The sequence below is a fragment of the Rhagoletis pomonella genome, unplaced genomic scaffold (genome assembly GCF_013731165.1).
Source record: "Rhagoletis pomonella isolate Grant_MI unplaced genomic scaffold, Rhpom_1.0 Rhpom_scaffold_00002, whole genome shotgun sequence".
NCBI classification, from domain to species: Eukaryota; Metazoa; Arthropoda; class Insecta; order Diptera; family Tephritidae; genus Rhagoletis; species Rhagoletis pomonella.
Window position 1 is genome coordinate 27954959 of NW_023458556.1, and position 17498 is coordinate 27972456.

The 17498-nt window shown below is 38.4% G+C and overlaps 2 protein-coding genes across 2 annotated transcripts in view; one reads left to right on the forward strand and one right to left on the reverse strand.

The window, feature by feature from the left end:
* Window positions 1-11606, forward strand: part of LOC118733377 — a 43627-nt gene extending 32021 nt beyond the window's left edge. The window contains 12 exon segments of the mRNA XM_036462742.1: window positions 1923-2795; window positions 2872-3236; window positions 4130-4252; window positions 4447-4951; window positions 5130-5250; window positions 5556-5651; window positions 5721-6035; window positions 6117-6515; window positions 6598-7140; window positions 7281-7304; window positions 7306-8299; window positions 8917-11606. Of these exon segments, the coding sequence (XP_036318635.1) occupies window positions 1923-2795; window positions 2872-3236; window positions 4130-4252; window positions 4447-4951; window positions 5130-5250; window positions 5556-5651; window positions 5721-6035; window positions 6117-6515; window positions 6598-7140; window positions 7281-7304; window positions 7306-8299; window positions 8917-10199 (5641 nt within the window). The 3' untranslated portion in view covers window positions 10200-11606.
* Window positions 11607-15732: 4126 nt separating this feature from the next.
* The window catches only part of LOC118733379 (glutathione S-transferase theta-1-like), a gene marked incomplete in the record, with an annotated part of 3200 nt that continues 1434 nt past the window's right edge, over window positions 15733-17498 (reverse strand). The window contains 1 exon segment of the mRNA XM_036462744.1: window positions 15733-16351. Coding sequence (XP_036318637.1) covers window positions 16206-16351 — 146 coding nt within the window.

Genomic DNA, 17498 nt, shown 5'->3' on the forward strand with positions numbered 1-17498 from the left:
ATTTTTGTTTTCGATTTTTCGCTATTCAAATATTTTCCAATACATAATAACATTTTGTGTGGTTTGGGCGTCGGAAATGGGGGAGGTGGGTGGTGATGCGCACTTGCTCTCTTTAAGGAAATACGTCGACTGTGCGGCTGCGCCATTTCAACAGATTGCCATAGTCGTCATCAACGTCGCTACGCCCTCCATAATGGGGCTCCAGTTGGTAGCGGTGTGGCTGCGCATAGCAATATTCATACGTCAGTGAGTGGATGACGATTGAGCCGAGCTGTGGTGGTTGCCTTTTTGAGCCCACTGAGCTTCTGAGCTTGTGAGCTGACTCTGACTTTGAGATTTCTGGCGTATGTACATATGTTTGTTTGTATGTACTGTTGCTCACTGTGATCGCTGAAGGTTGTGACGCGGGTGTCCGCGCCTGCCAGTGTCCGTCGCATTCTCGTGCTCGTCAGTCCGCTTTGACGTGGCTTGCCAGCGTAGTTCCAAAATAAAGGAATGTGCCAAGTTGTGGTTTGTCGCGCCACGTTGCTGGTCAACTCAACGCATTGATTTGCGTATTTTCGTCTATCAGCCTCAATAGGCTTCACTATATTAAATACGCGTCAAATTAAGTTGACGCGTTGTCAATATACATATAGTTTCCAGTGCTCATTGACAGCGGCGGCTTCTACTTTCTCACTAGTCGCCTAGTCGCATTACTTAGTCAATCGGATTGGAAAACGGTGGACGTGGAGTAGTTAGTGAACTATTGGGCAATCGCTTGTGGTGCTTGTTGCAAAATTATTGAACGCGCCTCAATTGAGTATTGATCGATCGGTATTTTGCTATGGTCGGATCGTCGATGGCAGAAGATGTAGAATATTTTTCATATTTAAAAATATTAAAGTGTTTGCCAATGTAGCTCATTCACAGTCAAGTGTGGCGGCAAGCGGCAATTTGAATAGTTAATTAACACTCAGTTGCATCGTTCGCCCGCCTGCCATAAATATTTAAACCAACCACACCCTTTCGTAGTTATTTATACCTACATAGTATGTATAAATAATTTCCTTACAAACTCGCGCGTGTACATAAATATTTGTTTTTTAAATAAATTGTTCTGTGCATTTAATTAAAGTGTGAAATGTTTTCGCATTGAACAAATAGTGTCGACTTCCATTCGAAAAAATCATCCGCTCTGCCAGCAGCACTCAGTTCTACTACATTCCGATGTTATGATGGGTCCGTTAGATGCGGTTTTGAGTTGTTTTTGCAGAATGTGTCAGTCACCATGTTGTAGTAGGTGTGTGTATATGTGTATTGCTAAGTGTGGGGTGTCGCGCATTGGCCGGAAGTCTGTTATTTTTTATGATGTTTTACTCCTGCTTACTTAGTAGTGGCTGGCTTAAGTAAACTACTAACCCTGGTATTCAGTAAGCTGTCTTAGTCTCGAAAAAAAAGAAAATTATGGAGGAAAAGATAATGCTTTAAAAACCGCGAAAATTAAGAGAGGAAATATTTGTGGAATAAAAAAAAAACATTAAAATCTAAGGATTATTAAAAAAAAAATTATAAAATTAAACCAAAAAAACCCCCCGCTGCCCGAGGAGGACTCGATCTTGGATCTCTCGAGTGGCGCTCTAGTGATTTTCCCACTCGGCTATTGCGACTATTACAGCAGTGGGAGTAAAAGGCATACATTCATGCTATCAGTTGACTGTCTGTGTTTTTGTTTTTACCACACATTTTTGGTGAACTTCTTATGACTCTGAATACCCGAATCATCTCAAGTCACAAAAAGAGACACTAACAGGGCGATTCTGGCGAAAATGCCTCATTTTGCGCCGGACACTAAAATTTAAAATTTACTTATCATCTAAGCTTAAAACGGACATAGACGCTCTAATCATATTTTTCCCACCTTCTCTTCCATTTTGTTGCAGCTCCCAACCGCCGCCCAATTTGACAGTATTATCGCGACATCAACAACAACAACAACAACACCATCAGCAACAACAACACCAACTCTACCACTCACAATCGGCTGCTATTGCTGCAGCTGCAGCTAATTCAGCCTTCTATGCTCCCGCTTCGAGTGTCGGCGCTGTTGACACCAGCGAATTGATGATACGCCTACGTGAGTCGATCAAACAGAAAGAGGAATTCCTTAAATCACCGCTGCCACACACGCACGCCACATTGCACAGCATTCCCGCTGTGGGCCACACAGCCCAACAACATTTCTTCCCGCCGCACACACCACCGTCGGGCAGCCCGCAATTGTCTATGGTGTCGACGACATCCACATCGGCCGGTTCATCAGTGCTGAGCAGCATAGGCGGCGGCGGGCCGACGACGGCGACACCAACGGCATCGGCGCGTGGTCAGGTGCGTACACTCGTTAAGCAACCACTATCGGCGACGTCCTCATCGGCGTCCAGTACGCGTGAGTTGCTGCCCGCCAACGTCGTCAGCGCAGTTGAAATGCATCACTACTACGGCAGTGTATGCGGCAGTGGTAGTGGCAAAAACCACGTCACGAATGTCGGTGGTGGCGGCAATTATATTAGCGTGGAGAGTGCGATGAGTCGTGGCGGAGTGGCAGCAAGTGCGGCTGCAAGTGTGAGTGGTGGTGGTATTAGAGCTGCGCCTGTTGGTAGTGCTGGTAGTGGAGATTCGCTTGCAGCGCGACGAGCCGCAGGCAGCGGTAGTGCAGGCGCCAGTAGTGCGAATAACAACAACGGCATGGGTGAAAAATACGCGAAGGATTTGGATTATTTGGAAACGCTGCAAGAGACTGGTGTCACCAACAAAGTGTTAGTAGAGCTTTGTTTGATAATTTTCCTATTAATCAGTTTTATTTTACATTTTTTCTTACATATTCAATTCCAGTTTCGAGCGTAAACTCGTCTCTCACCTGGCCAAGGGTTTTGATCCCTTCCAACCGCTTTCCATTAATACAAACGCCTGTGTGGAGCCCAACACTACAGCCGGCAATGTGGTGCTGATAAAGAAACCCACAGTGCTCTACGAATCGCTGCAACATCATCCGTTGCATCAGCTACAGGTACAACAACTGCAACACACACAGCAAGCGCAGACGTCACATGCGCCCATGCAATTGTCCAAAATGCAACAACACCAACAGCAACAGCAGCAGCATGTGACCGGCAGCGTTGTAGATGGTGCGCAATACAGCCGCATGGAGATACACAAGGCCAGTTTGGCCACGACGACCATCGATCATGCGCCGCCAAGTAAGGAGTTTTTTTTTTTAACTATTTTGCTTGCAGAAAGTACAGTGTTACGCCGATTTTCGAAACTTTTATTAGTTCTCTTTATGATGTGAAAGTTCATACTTGGCTAGGTTAGACGGCAGCTCCGTGAGCTACTCACTTAGACATTTCGCATTATGTCCATTGTGTTGCCTTTTAATAAAAATATTTTCCTTAGAGCTCTAACTGCACATTATCCACATAAGGTTGTTAGGAAAAGCGATGTTTGCTCAAAATAAAGTTTCGCAATCAGCTGATAAGAAACAGGGTAGTCCAGTGAATCAATACCGGTTCAGAATTTGTTGGGAAATGAACACCGATAAGTTAATCCTAACCGCCGGCCTTCCACTTTTTCGCCGAATTTCCTCCATAACTCGCATTTGCACTTTCTTGTCTAGAACTTGCGGAGTAACAAAAACTGTGTAAACTGAAAATTTGCTCAAAGAAAACACTGCTAGATCTTTTTTATAGCCCATTTTTGAGTTCCGAAATGTTGGACTCCTATCTATAATTAATTCCGCTATTCCTAAAACTCCTTTCCTGGTCACTCTGGTAGCGTAGTATTGACAATCCACGGAACTATGGCCAGCTTTAATTACCACAAAAGCACTAGAGCAGCTCACATGTGTGCAGCCTAAGCCATAGGAATTTAAAGCTTCTGAACTTACATACATATATTATCAATGAGATAAATTCAAACTAGATCAACTTAATATTCTGCCTAGTCAAATGATTTCGTCTTCAAACAAGTTTGTAATATCGACAGTCTTCTGTTTGTCTGTGAATTCATCACAATCTATTTTTTGAACTATGAAACTCGTTCGCCTCGTTGTAAAATAGCAGAAAAAAGCTAAATATTTTACATGTTTTTGCAGAATACACCAGTAAATTACCGGAAGCTCTTGGATCAGCAGCAACGGCGGCGGCTGCGGTGGCTGAACCAAAACCGGCACTCACTGATATTGCTGAAAGCAACGAGGTGCCAGTGAACGTCCAAGGTAGGCTAACATTTTCTCCTTGTCTCTCTCACTCTCTCTCTCTCGTTTGCTGTACTGCTCTAGCCATACGCTGTGGTGGGATGGGTGGTAGGAGAGAACCTGCTGCATGCAATCAAAATTTGTTTCCATTTTTCATATTCTCCGACTACTCGTTTACTACGTCTCATCTTTCTTATCTATCTTTCTCCAAACAGTAGCACCAACAGCTGCTGGCGCTTCCGATGGCAGCGGTGGTGCAGCAGTGGTGCGTCGCTTTAAGCCGATGTCCTCATTTGATGATAGCAAACCGATGCGACGCATCTCATATCTACGCGCCACTAACAATGAGGCCGACTATTCAGCATCGGACACGTCCATCACATCGCTGACGGGGCTGAATAGCAGCGGAGTTGGTATTGGCGCACCGCCACTCATCGAAGTGACATCTAAACAATCATCGTTCGATGACGACGACGATCCTACTTACGATGTTGTAGCTGGTGATGAACGCGAAACTATACAAACAACTGCCGAATTATTGGCGGCTACGGCACAGCAGGAACAGTTGGAGCAGCAGCAACAGCATTTAAAAGATAGAGCGAGTGTCACTGCTGAGGCGGCAATTGTGGCGGCGGTGACGGCTGCAGGTGTTGGTGGTGGTGCCGCGGCGGCTATAAGTGAAAGTAGACGCGAATCGGTGAATAGTGAAATACGAAATAGGTGTGTATAGATACCGCGTGCCGCCAAGACGTGTGTGCTATCTATGGTCGTGGTAGTGCTGCATTTTATGATTGATTTACTAATTATTTAATGCGTGAAAATTACAAAAACAACTATGAAAAGAAATACGATGTGTCATTTAAATTTTTCGTTTTATTGTTTTACCATTTATACGCAGCGTTCACATTGACGATGTAATCGCAGACATAAATGGCAAATTGGAGACAAAGGATGTGGCTACCGAAATGGAAGTGTTCGAAACTGAAATGGAGATTAAGTCGTCGTGCATCAATGGAAAGGTGTGTATGGAATTTTAATTCAAAAAGCTTTGTTTTGTACCAATGATGATATTTTTATATTTGTTTTAAACGTACATATCTACTATTTTGTGAAAATTTTATATGTATGCATGTATCACATATATTAATAATAATTATGTAGTGTAGATGTTTGTTAAGATCGTCTTTAAGAGGCTAAAATGCAAATGTGCAGCAAAAATGCAAAATTATTACTTTTAATCATTTTTTTACTTTACGACTTCATTTTATTTTATTTTTATTTAATAATTTATTTAAAGCTATTAATAATTACATTATTTTCATAGCGTCTCTCGGATTATCGTTCTTGGCGACAAGTGAAAATCGAAATCAAAGGCGACATTCTACGCATCTATCCAGGTCGGAGTTGCAAGGAGAGCAATGTAAGCATCCTCAATCAAACACCCCGTTTATATTTGAAAACTTGTTTAATTTCAAATTTCTCCTCCCAGATGATAGAACTCGATATTAGAAATTTCAAAATCTTCGATGAATCGGTCGACAAAAAGAAATCCTACATGTTCCGCATGCAATCGAAACCAACGCAAATCGCCACATTGGGCAATGAGCTAAATTTGGATGATGTACCCGAGAAGCTGACTTCGTCGGGTAGCAGTGCGTCCACATCAGCATCGCATGTGGAGCCACAATATCACCAGCCCCATCAACAACCAACTGAAATATTATTCAAAACGAAAAGCATGACGGAAATGAAACGTATTTTCGGCTTATTGCAATGGAAAAATAGTTTAATTTATGACGATAGTGTAAGTAAAGCTCACTAAACCTTAATAGGTGTTTGTTTGAATTGGAAAATATCTTAATTACCACTTTTTACAATTTCACAGGATCTACAAGGCAGGCAATTGGCTGAGCCACAGAAAACCGCGGCTATCTCTAGCATGCCAACAGCAACATACTGTGATGATAACGTACAACAACAGCAACACCTACACCAACAATTACTACCAGATTATTCACCATTAAGCACAACGTCACGTGGCGGCGATTCAGAGATCATATCTGATTCGATTTCGCCTGTGATGAAAACGCGCAAATCATCTTCACACAAAAATATACCTGACAAAGATTTAGGTTCACCAAAAGCTAAAAATTGGAAAGATTTATTATTTAGACGCGGTGGCGGCAGTAGTAGCAGCCACAATGCGGATATTTCACCATCAAGTCTAGCCTCTGGCGGCAAGACGACTGGTTCGATAGGCGTGCCCTTAAAAGCGTGTCCGATGGTGAGTTGGCTTTCAGAGATTACTATGTACTGTTGTTATTTGGTATGTATGTATATAATTTTCTTTTCAACGCACGATTTAGTCTAAGAACAACGAATATGTGCCGCTTTTGGTAGACGTTTGCACAAATATTGTTGAAACGAAAGGACTCGGCGTCGTAGGTATTTATCGCATACCTGGCAATAAGGCTGCCATTTCCGAACTATCGGAGCAGGTTAACAAATCGGACTTTTGCTGGGACCGTTGCAATACCGACGTCAGGTGGGAAGACGTGAATGTGGTGTCGAGCCTGCTAAAGCAATTCATACGCAATCTGCCTGATGCATTGCTGCCATGTTCCTTTTATATTAATTTCATTGAAGCCGATAAGAAGACGGGCTTGGAGCGATTGAAAGATCTCAAGGAATTACTGAGCTCTCTGCCGCCTTACTCATATGAAACACTGAAACATTTGATACGGCATTTGAGTCGTGTGAGCAAGAAATGTGATGTGAATTTGATGGAACCAAAGAATCTGGCAATCATATTCGGTCCATCGATTATACGCACACCAAACGATACGCTCGAGATAGCGGTGAAAGATATGAAGCATCAGTGTCGCATTGTAGAGCTGCTCGTGACGCAGGTGAGCATATATTAAAGAGAGGGCGGGTATATAAACAATATGTATGTCGGCTTTAATTTCTCTTTTACTATACTTTTCTATAAGCATATACTATTTCGCTAAAGCCAAACCACACCTTGTACATACAATGTTTTTTTCAGTACGACTATTTCTTTGAGAATGGCCCCCCTGCCCGATCTGGCGGACGTCACTGGCAATACTCCCATTGCGTCGACCTCCAGTTCGGCTTCGGGCGCACTACACACCCAAGAGGACCAGACCAACATGTTGCTGCACAATGTTTCGAAAATCGAGCGCCTTGCCGAGCGTGAGGCGTCATCTGCAACACGCACATCCCGTTTCATTCCACAGCTGCGGCGGCGTACGCACAGTAAGCGAGGTGCTGTCAGCTCGGATACTTACTCTGGCGAAAGTGTGTTGGTAAGCGAAAGTCAAAGCTTGAATCAGAGTCATAATGCGACTATGAGTTTAAGTAACAAAAATAAAAACAAACACAAACGCAAATCATTGCAATCATCCATAAACCTCAACCAAACCATTACCAAACTCATTTCTGCACCACACAACATGCACAATGCCCTACTCAAGTATAATGCTACTAGCACCAATTCCACCACCAACAACAAAACCATCACACAATCCACACCCAATATTTGTGTGGCTGCAGCCACACCGGCTTCCAAGCCGCTCAAGCAATGTGCTTCGGCGAATCGCCAGCAGCAGCAGCCGCCGCAACAGCAGCAAATGCAAAAGCAGCAGCTGCAGCAGCGGCGTCGCAAAGCCGTGCCCACTATTTATGATTTTGGGCTAACATTGCGTGTACAATTTCAGTCACTGGATTCCACCAAATCTGCTACGACAGCGATGACTACAAGTAGCAGTTCAACAAATGCTACTACAGCGTCGTCAAGCAGCAGCAGCGTCATTACCTCCACTCAAAAGACGAAAAAGGAGCGTAGCTTCCTTATCAATCACGGCAGTGGCGGTTTTGTGCGTTTGCACCATAGAAAAGCCAGTCTGGATGAGAAGGACTCAGGCAGCTGTAGCGGTTCGGGTAGTGGCAGCGGAGGCAGCATGAGCAAGGAACAACAACGCAGCAGTGTCGATATATCCGTGCTGCTGACAGATGATGAGTCGAGCAACAGTCGAAGCGACACGGGTAAGTGATACAATTTTCGTTTATAATTAAAACTTTGCTGGACGTGAGCGAAATATTTTATATATATGTATATATCGCACATTTGCTGCACGAGTGTCATAATCCTAAAAATCTAAAACTCGAGAAAAACGGCTTTAAAGATTTGAATTTTTATAAAGAATTAGGAAGTAACTTTAAATTACAAAAAAAAAAAAATTTACATATCGTTTTCTTAATTCACAAAGGTCCTAACCAACACTTTTTTTGAAACTGAGTTTTTCACAGATTGCAGTAGAATACATTAAAATACACCTTCATTAAAAATTGGAAAGCCTTAGTACCGAAAATCAAGGAGATGGCATACATTTTTAAAATGTCATATCGGTATGCACGATTTGGTTTTTATAATGTTTTTTGCTTCTCCTGTAAAATAGAAAATTTGCTGGTTAGGGCCTTTGAGAATTAAGGTAACGATACACTCCCATAGTAAAAATTAATACCTATGTATATATGTACACAGAAGATCAGGTAGCGGTCAATTCTGCATACCTAACTCCCTTTTTTTTTGTTTTATGACACTCTTGCAGCAAATGTGCGATATGTATATGTGTAAAAAAATACAAAATTCATACTTCCAGGTTCCATGTCTCTCACAACCATCACAGATACGCTGGATTCAAAATTGCGTAATCTGCGCAGCGGCTCCGAGTCGAATGATGAAAATGGTTCGCCAGAGTTTCGCAAAAATCGACGGCACACCCTTGGTCAACCGCTGCATCTGCATTCAGAAAACATTCCCTACGCCGACGAATCACCTGAGCGTCATTTTCATTCCTGCCCTTTGGATGCACCCAACGTGTTAATGCTCAGCCGTTCCTGCACCGCCACCAACACATTGGCCTCGGCGAAAGCGCATGAGACCAAAGAGCAGCGGGTGGCAGCGGTATTGTCAGCATACAAAAGCAACAAACTGCAACATTCGGCCACTGTGCCCATAAATCCTGGCTCGACCACAACCATCGTGGGTAGCGGCAGCATACCATCCACTGCGGCATCAACACCCACCGCTATTTTGACGGTAAAAACGACAAGCACACAAGGTGGCATTGGCGTCGGTGGCAACACAAATGTTAGCAGCGGTGGTAGTGGTGGAAACTTAGCGCGCAATTCCTATTTGGGACGTGGCACACGCTTTTCCAAGCAAGTCTACGAGCAACAGTGTTGCTCGGACGATGATTCCGAAGGTTCGACAACAAGTGACCCAAAGGATTCGCTCATCATAGCATCACCGCCGTTTTTTCTAGATCGTTACAATAAGAAACGACGCGATCATCGGCTTTTCCGCTCCGCTTCTTTCAATTGTCGCAATTATTCGTCGTCGTCGGGCAGACACAGCAGCAGCGGCGGGCCGCATCACAACACTGGCGGCTCAGCATCAGCGTTGACAAAAGATGAAAAGACTGATATGAATTTAACGAAGAAGCGACAAATACAAAACAAACAGAATCGTTCCATAAAGCGGCGGCACACCGTGGGAGGACCGCACGACTATGTCGGACCCAATGGTTGTCCGCCTGCAAATAGTAACAATTGCAATCATCATCACACATGTAAGGTGACCGCAAGTGCAGGTGGCACAACCACCACAACCACAACTGTGCTCCGACGCATTCCTATACCAAGCGCTAATGGCAACATCAGCAACAACAACAATAATATCAATACAAATCTACCGCAAGACAATGGTAATGGTGGTGGTGGAGGTGGTGGCGGTGGAGTGGGAAGCGCCGGAAGTGGTAATAGTGGCAGCAGTGCCGTCAATGCCGGCGGGGCTACAGTGGCTATGACGAGTAATGCGGGAGGCGAGCATGTATTAGAAGTTGGCATACGTATAAAGAATATCAACAGAAGTCGATATTAGGAGCGCTAACTAAATGAGCTAGAGCTTGTGAACTGTTATGCGCAAAAATGTGTAAAGTGCAAGCGCAATGTAGCAAGCGGAAAGAGCAAACTGCAAGAAAAGAGATATAAGAAAAAACACCAATTAGTTATTAAGTTGAAAATATAAAAAGTCAGCAGCGTTCAGTTATATGTGTGTGTAAAAAATAACAAAAAATTAGAATTAGCAAAAAATTTACGTAAGAAAGCAAAAACAACAAACCAAAACAGCAATGAAAATGAAAAGCCGAGGATATTCATGCTGTGAGGCACGTACATTGGAATTGCACAAAACGTACTGCATGCAACCTGAACACATAATTTAATTTTGAAACTGTCAGCGCCATAAGGACAAGCATTTTTAAGAGTTTTTAAGGTAAACGAAGTAGAATTTTGTAGAATTTCATTTCCGTATGCATATTTTGAAAAGTATATTTAAATTCTTGTATGCCTACGTACTTCAAAATTTATAAACAAAGAAATTATTTATTGGAAATATTGCTCATTTGCTGGACGAAAGTCAGACCCCAAAAATAAAGAAACCCTTGTTTTTCACCAAGGAATGCATCTTTTATGTTATAGAAGAAAGTCATAACAATGTTTCTATAATATGTATGACCCATGAGAAATAATTAGTGTTTTCCACTTTGATTAGCAACTAAAGCTACAAAAAAATTACTCTCCGGCCAAAGTAAAGAATTAAATTGAGGCTTCATTTAGCTGTATATGTTTTTTAGATTTTGAGTTTCAGACTAAAAACTTAAAGGTCGGGTTTTGAAGATCTTGCCGTTCGTCCAGCAAACGACTTTAATATTTACTAAAATTTCGTAGGTGGATAGATTATAGATAGGGATTATTTACCTACGCCCAAGAAAACTTTAAATTTTTTCTTTGTTGCCTTCTTGATGCTCTTCTGGCTGAAATTCTGCAGAAATTGCGCATTGATGGACAAGCAACAGATTGTCAAAATTTTGTTCATCACACGACTAATGGATGCAGAGTAGCTCAAATTTTCGAGTAGAACGAATAGAAATGTATCATGTTGCAAATTTGCTTCAGCGCTGTAGTATTGTCGCCTTTATTATATTTACCCTAGTTTACTTTAAAAATTCAGCTTTGTACAATAGTCGGTGGGTTATTCATTAAAACCATAGTCGAATTTAAAATCATCTACAACATTATTAAATCAATTAAAATTTCGAATGAAATAGTGTTTTGATTAAATTCGGAACTGAAGACTTGCAAGATTTAAAAGTTATTTATTTTCCTTGTAAAGGAATAAAAATGCTGGATAGGATTTTTCTGTGCTAAAGTAAATTCGGTGTAATTTTCAAAAACAACTTTCCCTTACAACAGTTCCCTTCATATCGCAGCATGAATGTCCTCCATGAAAAAAAAAAAGAAAATTATCTAAATTGTTTAACTAAACATATTAAATGTAAATGCACTCAAAAAGATTCAACACCTCCCAACGCCTACACGTAAAACCATGCAAATTTAATGGCAAATATACAAAAAAAATGTGCACACAAAAGAGATATTTATAAATATAGGCATAAGAAAATGAAATCATAGAGACGATATAGCATAAAAGCCGACAAAAATACCTTTGGATTGAAATTGGAATGTGTTGCAAAGCAGTTCACTCAACAAAAGGTGTTGTTTTCTCACAGAGGTCAAATCTCTAATTCTTTATTGAGATAGGGAACTTAATGGAGGGGACTCAGGCGCCTACAAGTACATATGTTATATTCCAAGTGTTAGCACTGAATTTGGAAATACATTTGTGATTTGAAAATTTAAATATTAGTATAGCGCAGGCTATGCTTCAGGCATAAGTATCTTTAAAAGTCGCTCATAAATGAGCTACTAAATAGTCTCTTTAACAAATATTTTCAGCCGTCAAACCGCGCCCGTAGGACATAAGTTAAAAACCTTTCACGTGCGCAGACTCATGGCGTTTTCATTTCTACAAAAAATTTGCGTTTTCATTGCAATTAGATGGCAATATTTTTCGATAGAAAAGAAAACACCACAAATAAGCATTGTTTGACCATTTCAGCTACAAGTGCTGGCATAAGTCTATACCTGTTCGTCGTAAAATTTGCTCTACTTATTAAAACACATTAGGAGAGTTCGCTCTTATGTGTATTCTTTGTATGTTGTGTAATTGTAACTGCATGATCGTGTGATTTGTTGTTGCTAGGGTACATCAAATAAACATGCAACAACAATGCTAGGGTACATCAAATAAACATGCAACAACAATCACACTCTTGTCCAGTTACACATGCGCAGGATACAGCGAATACACATTAGTGGAATTCGCGCTTCTGTGTATTCGCAGTATCCTGCTAAGTGTGACTGGTCGAGCGTGTGGTTGTTGCTGCATGTGTATTTGATGTACCTATACACAGAAGAGCGAATTCCCCTATTCTTTCGCTTCTTTAGTTGATATATCCAAATCTATTTGTAGTTGCGTTCCCTAACTCGCAAGAAGTTGCAAGAATTTGCAGGAATTTACCACAAAGCGTTCCCGTACTCGGTTCTCTGGCTTCTTTTGCCTTTTGACAGTTTCACAGGTTTTATCCAGAAAAGTTGAGGAACGCAACTATTATTAGAGTGCGTGCTTTTGACGGGCTTTTGCAGCCACAATAAAGCAAAAAAAAAAATCACGGACCCCGGATACTACTTTAATACTACGGGCGAGTTAATTTTAAACCACAGTCAGGTTTAACCGCGCACTGACTCCAACTCAACAAAAACTTTCTCACATTCCAATTTCGACACAAATGGGCGCACAATTGTGCTAATTAGTTATACGAAAAGTACTTGCATATATGTATATTTTTTGACATGATGTTTTCTTTCAAACCCCAAAAATAAGGTTTGTACATACGTATGGCTGGCGAGTAGTAAAGTTCAAAAGATAATAGCAAAGCGAATAAAGCGCGATTTTTTTGTTTGTTTGTTTGTTATTAAATTAGCAATTTTTTGCTATTTTTGGTGTTATTAAATTAAGTATTGAATAATTTTACACAATTAAATTGACTTGCGTTGTTGTGTTGTTTAAAAAATTTACAATTGAAGAAATTTAATTTTTACATTTGGTTTAAGATTGCTCTTTTGTACATTGTTAGTTTGTGGTTTAGAGAAAAAGAATTGATAAAATGTAAAAGAATAAGCCAATGTAATTCCATAGAGATACATTGTGACATTCTTAGGAGTTGTCACCATTTCTTTAATGATGGAAAAATAAAAACGAGCTTGAGTAAGGGCTTTAAAATTAGCGTAATTCGGAATCCATTTAAAAATTGTTGGTATTTATTATAAAAATAGAGATTATGATTTAAAAACGCGAATCATGTGCATGCAACTAAAATTAATAAATTGTATTATACATTTAAAAAGTCTCGGAGATTAGTTATGTGTATTCGCTGAGCTTTGTATTTGGTATGTATGTATGTGTTATGTTGCTATAAATATTTTAATTTAAAACAGATTATTTAATTGTTTTTTATTATTATATTATATTATATTATAAATATATTATTATTTACGAAGTACCCCTCTCGTATGTACGTATGTATGTATGTATGTTTGTGTACATATATGTATGTAACATAATAATAATTAATTATAAATATTATTTTGATGATTGATTTGAATTACATTATATGCGATTAGGTTTACTTGCTGTTATTTGATTACGAATAAAAACTTAAGTTGTATTTCCATGCAAGCAAAAATTCATGTTTGGTCAAAGCAAAGCAAGGTAGGAAAATATACATATATTATTTTCTAAGTATTATCTTCGTTTTGCTTATGGCTAACGCATTCGCGATAGGAACACCGTTAGATACTAACGTTGAGGCAGCTAAGGGATTGAAGAGGAACGTATTTGAATTACATATGTATGTATATTAAAGAGAGTAATGCATGTGAATTTAGTTTACAATATTTTGTGTTCCCCCCTTTTGGAAAGTTGACATACATACATAAATATATTGAAGAAGCGTCGCAAGCGCTAAGTGTAAAGTAACACAGTAGAAATTGTATGTAGCACCATATACACACAAAAATGCGTATAAATATACAAACCAATATATGTATTTACCTACCTATTTACCTATAAATGTATGGATTTATTTTGTGTAATTACGTATACATATACAATAAAATGAAGTAATTAAAAATATTTAAAAAAATAAATTAACAAGTACATAAATATGAATAAAAGAAAAAAAACTATAAAAAGTTTGATTATGATAATATGCAAAACAACTGTCATTACGAAAGAAAAAAAAAAAAGAATACATATGTGAAGAAAAACAAAAGGTGAGAAAGGTCTTGAGTGCTGCACACTCAAATATACACAAACATACACGCATCAATATTATCAAGAGTAATAAAAGAGAAATTACAAATTTAGAAACGAAAAAAAAGAATAGTGGTTTTATTTTGTAAAAAAATAGTCAAATAACGACACTTCTTCGAGGAATTGACTTGGCCTTGCAGTCGCCATTGAAGGCACCAACGGAAAATGCTTCAGTTATAATTATTATTTTTGTTGCGGCTATGTAGTCTTCTAGTTGTGGTAACTTCAAACGAAGGTCCAAAACGTTCGTTTTCGCTGGTATTTCCAGCTGCTGAAAGAAGAAAGCTCCCATAAATCCTCTGCAGAAATCCGAAGTATCCAGGGAAAGAGCTCCAAATTTGAATAACATCTTTAAATAGGCGCTAAATTTTAACTATATTATGTACATATATACGAACAATTGAGCCCACATGCACATTTTCTTTATTAATTCGGGCATATGAAATAAAATGCAAGTTAAAATAATTTTTCCCGTGTAATTTAAATAAAAAGTATTTTAAATCAGCATAAAAAACTGGAATTTTTTTTTTAAAGTATCAGAATATTTAATTTTCTTCAAATCTGCACGAAAAATCCTCTAAAACCCCGGCACGATCATTTTGTCGCAGCGCTCGCGGGTTCAGCGAAAAAAAACGCGGTTAACGCATTTAAAATTTCCACCAGGCGAGCAGAACCGCCCAGCAGGTGGCTGCCGCAACAAATGTTGCGCGCGCAACATGTTGCGATCATGTTGCAAGTGCCGAGTTGCTAGCGGCATGTTGCTGGCACTACATTACCAGCCATGGTTGCTGGTGGTGCTGCCAGATCTGTAGTAAAAGTTGAAATTTAAATTTTGTGAATTTAAAGCACAAAAATGCGGTAGAATCAGGTTCAATTTGAGTAATATAGTCTTTTGTGGGGCTTCAATGTTATAAAAGTCCTATAACCTCAATTTTTATAATTTTGCAGGGTTGTTTTCTCAAATTTACGCAGTTTCAACTACAGGTTAATACCACTGCTTTATCGACTCTAGTACAGGTGGCATCGCAACCGCTGTGCTACTTGGAACAGCTGTTCCATGTCAGCAAAACCAAAATAAACAAAATGCTGTGAGGATCAGATTTATCTTTTATTTTCATAATTTTTCAACGCCTGGAAGTGTTTGGATGGAGCTAAATTTATTTAAAAGAAAATACATTTCATAACGCTGAAGCCGTAATTGAAAACGGATGCGAGTGAAATTCCACGAATTGTGACATGCTGCAGTAGAGTTGGCCGTAGCCTGCCCAATGGCTCTACTTATCTTATTCACAGAGCTTCAGTTTGGATTCCGGATGCGTCAAATCGTACGCCTCACATCGAGTATGGTCTTAGCATTTGCGGCATTTTGCTGAGTGCCGAAATTGTGATGCACTGAAAGAGGCGGAGTTGTCTGAAATCTCTGAAAAGATAATAAACAAAATGTTGGCAAATATGTTGTTTGACTTCCAAGAGGATTGGAAGGATTCCCTCACTCCATAATCAATTTAATTAATTTTTTGATTCTTTATTTCATTTTCTTTCCTTACTTGCCTACTATTAGTTATTCATGCGAAAGTAACAAAAAATTCAGCATTTGAATTTAATGGATTTTCACAGCTTCGCATTTGGGGCAGTGCCGCTTATCTTATAAACCATTTCGTGGGCTTTATCATAGTGCGGATTGCAACCGGCGCGAACGCGTTTTAGCCATGCCTTGATTTTTGGATATTTTATGCGCACATCATAATCAGCCAAACCTATAAGAGAAAAAATGTGGGCATATACAAATTTATTAAAAAAATAATCTTAATAACGATTTCGTTCTTTTTACTTTTTAATTAATTTTTCTTATTAAAATTTAATTTTCTACTAATTTCTAGGTTTTAATGTTTAAAAAAAAATATATATACTTTTTAAATTAATTTATTTCTTTAGAAACTTTTATGCAATTCTTCCTTGTTTTGAATTTGTTTTTAACAATTTTTTTTTAAGAAAAATATATTTTTTTTATTCAATTAAATTTTTAGAAACTTTTATTTCATTTTTCTTTTATTAATTTCATTTTCTTTTAATTTTCAGATTATGTTATTTTATAAGGAAATTATTATTTTTCTTCTTTTTTAATAAAATTTTTTTATTTTGTTTTAAAAAGAAAAATACTTTTTTTAATTTCATTCAATAGTTAGGAACTTATTTTTTTATATTCTTATATCGCACGTTTTTGAAGATTTCATTATGCAATTAATAAGCTTGATAAGTAGAATATGTCCAGTCTAACAGATAACTTTCCAAATATGGCGAAGATATGTTTCTTTTCATCTGTCTTTTTGTATACCAAATGTATGAATTCATAGAACTTTGCGTTTTCCCACAAAATTAATATTTTGAAATATTTACTTCGTTATATTATTCAACGTGCGATATCTTATTTTTTTATGTTATTTATTTAATTTAATTTATTTTTTAAAAAGAAATTTAATTTTTAGTTTCATTTAATTTTAAGAAACTTATCATATTATTATTTTTTAATTGAATTACCTTCTAATTTTCAGATTTTACTGTTTTTAAAGAAAAGTATCTTTCTTAATTTCATTTAGTTTTAAAGAACTTATTTATTTTTTTTTCATTTTCAATTGTTATTTCTTTTTTATTTAATTTTCTTTTGATTTATTCATTTTATGGTTAAAAAAAAATTTCAAAATCGTTTAATTTTATTATTTTTTTCTTTTTTATATAATTTCATGTTTTTTTTTTTATTGACTTGGTGTTATTTTAATATCGTTTAATTTTGGAAAACATATTTCTAAAAGACAAACAGAGTAAAGCTAAGACCTTCTCGTTACCAGATCTTTCAATTAGTCTTTCGAAGGACACAAAAGAGCTTTCAAGAAAGAGCTTACGGAA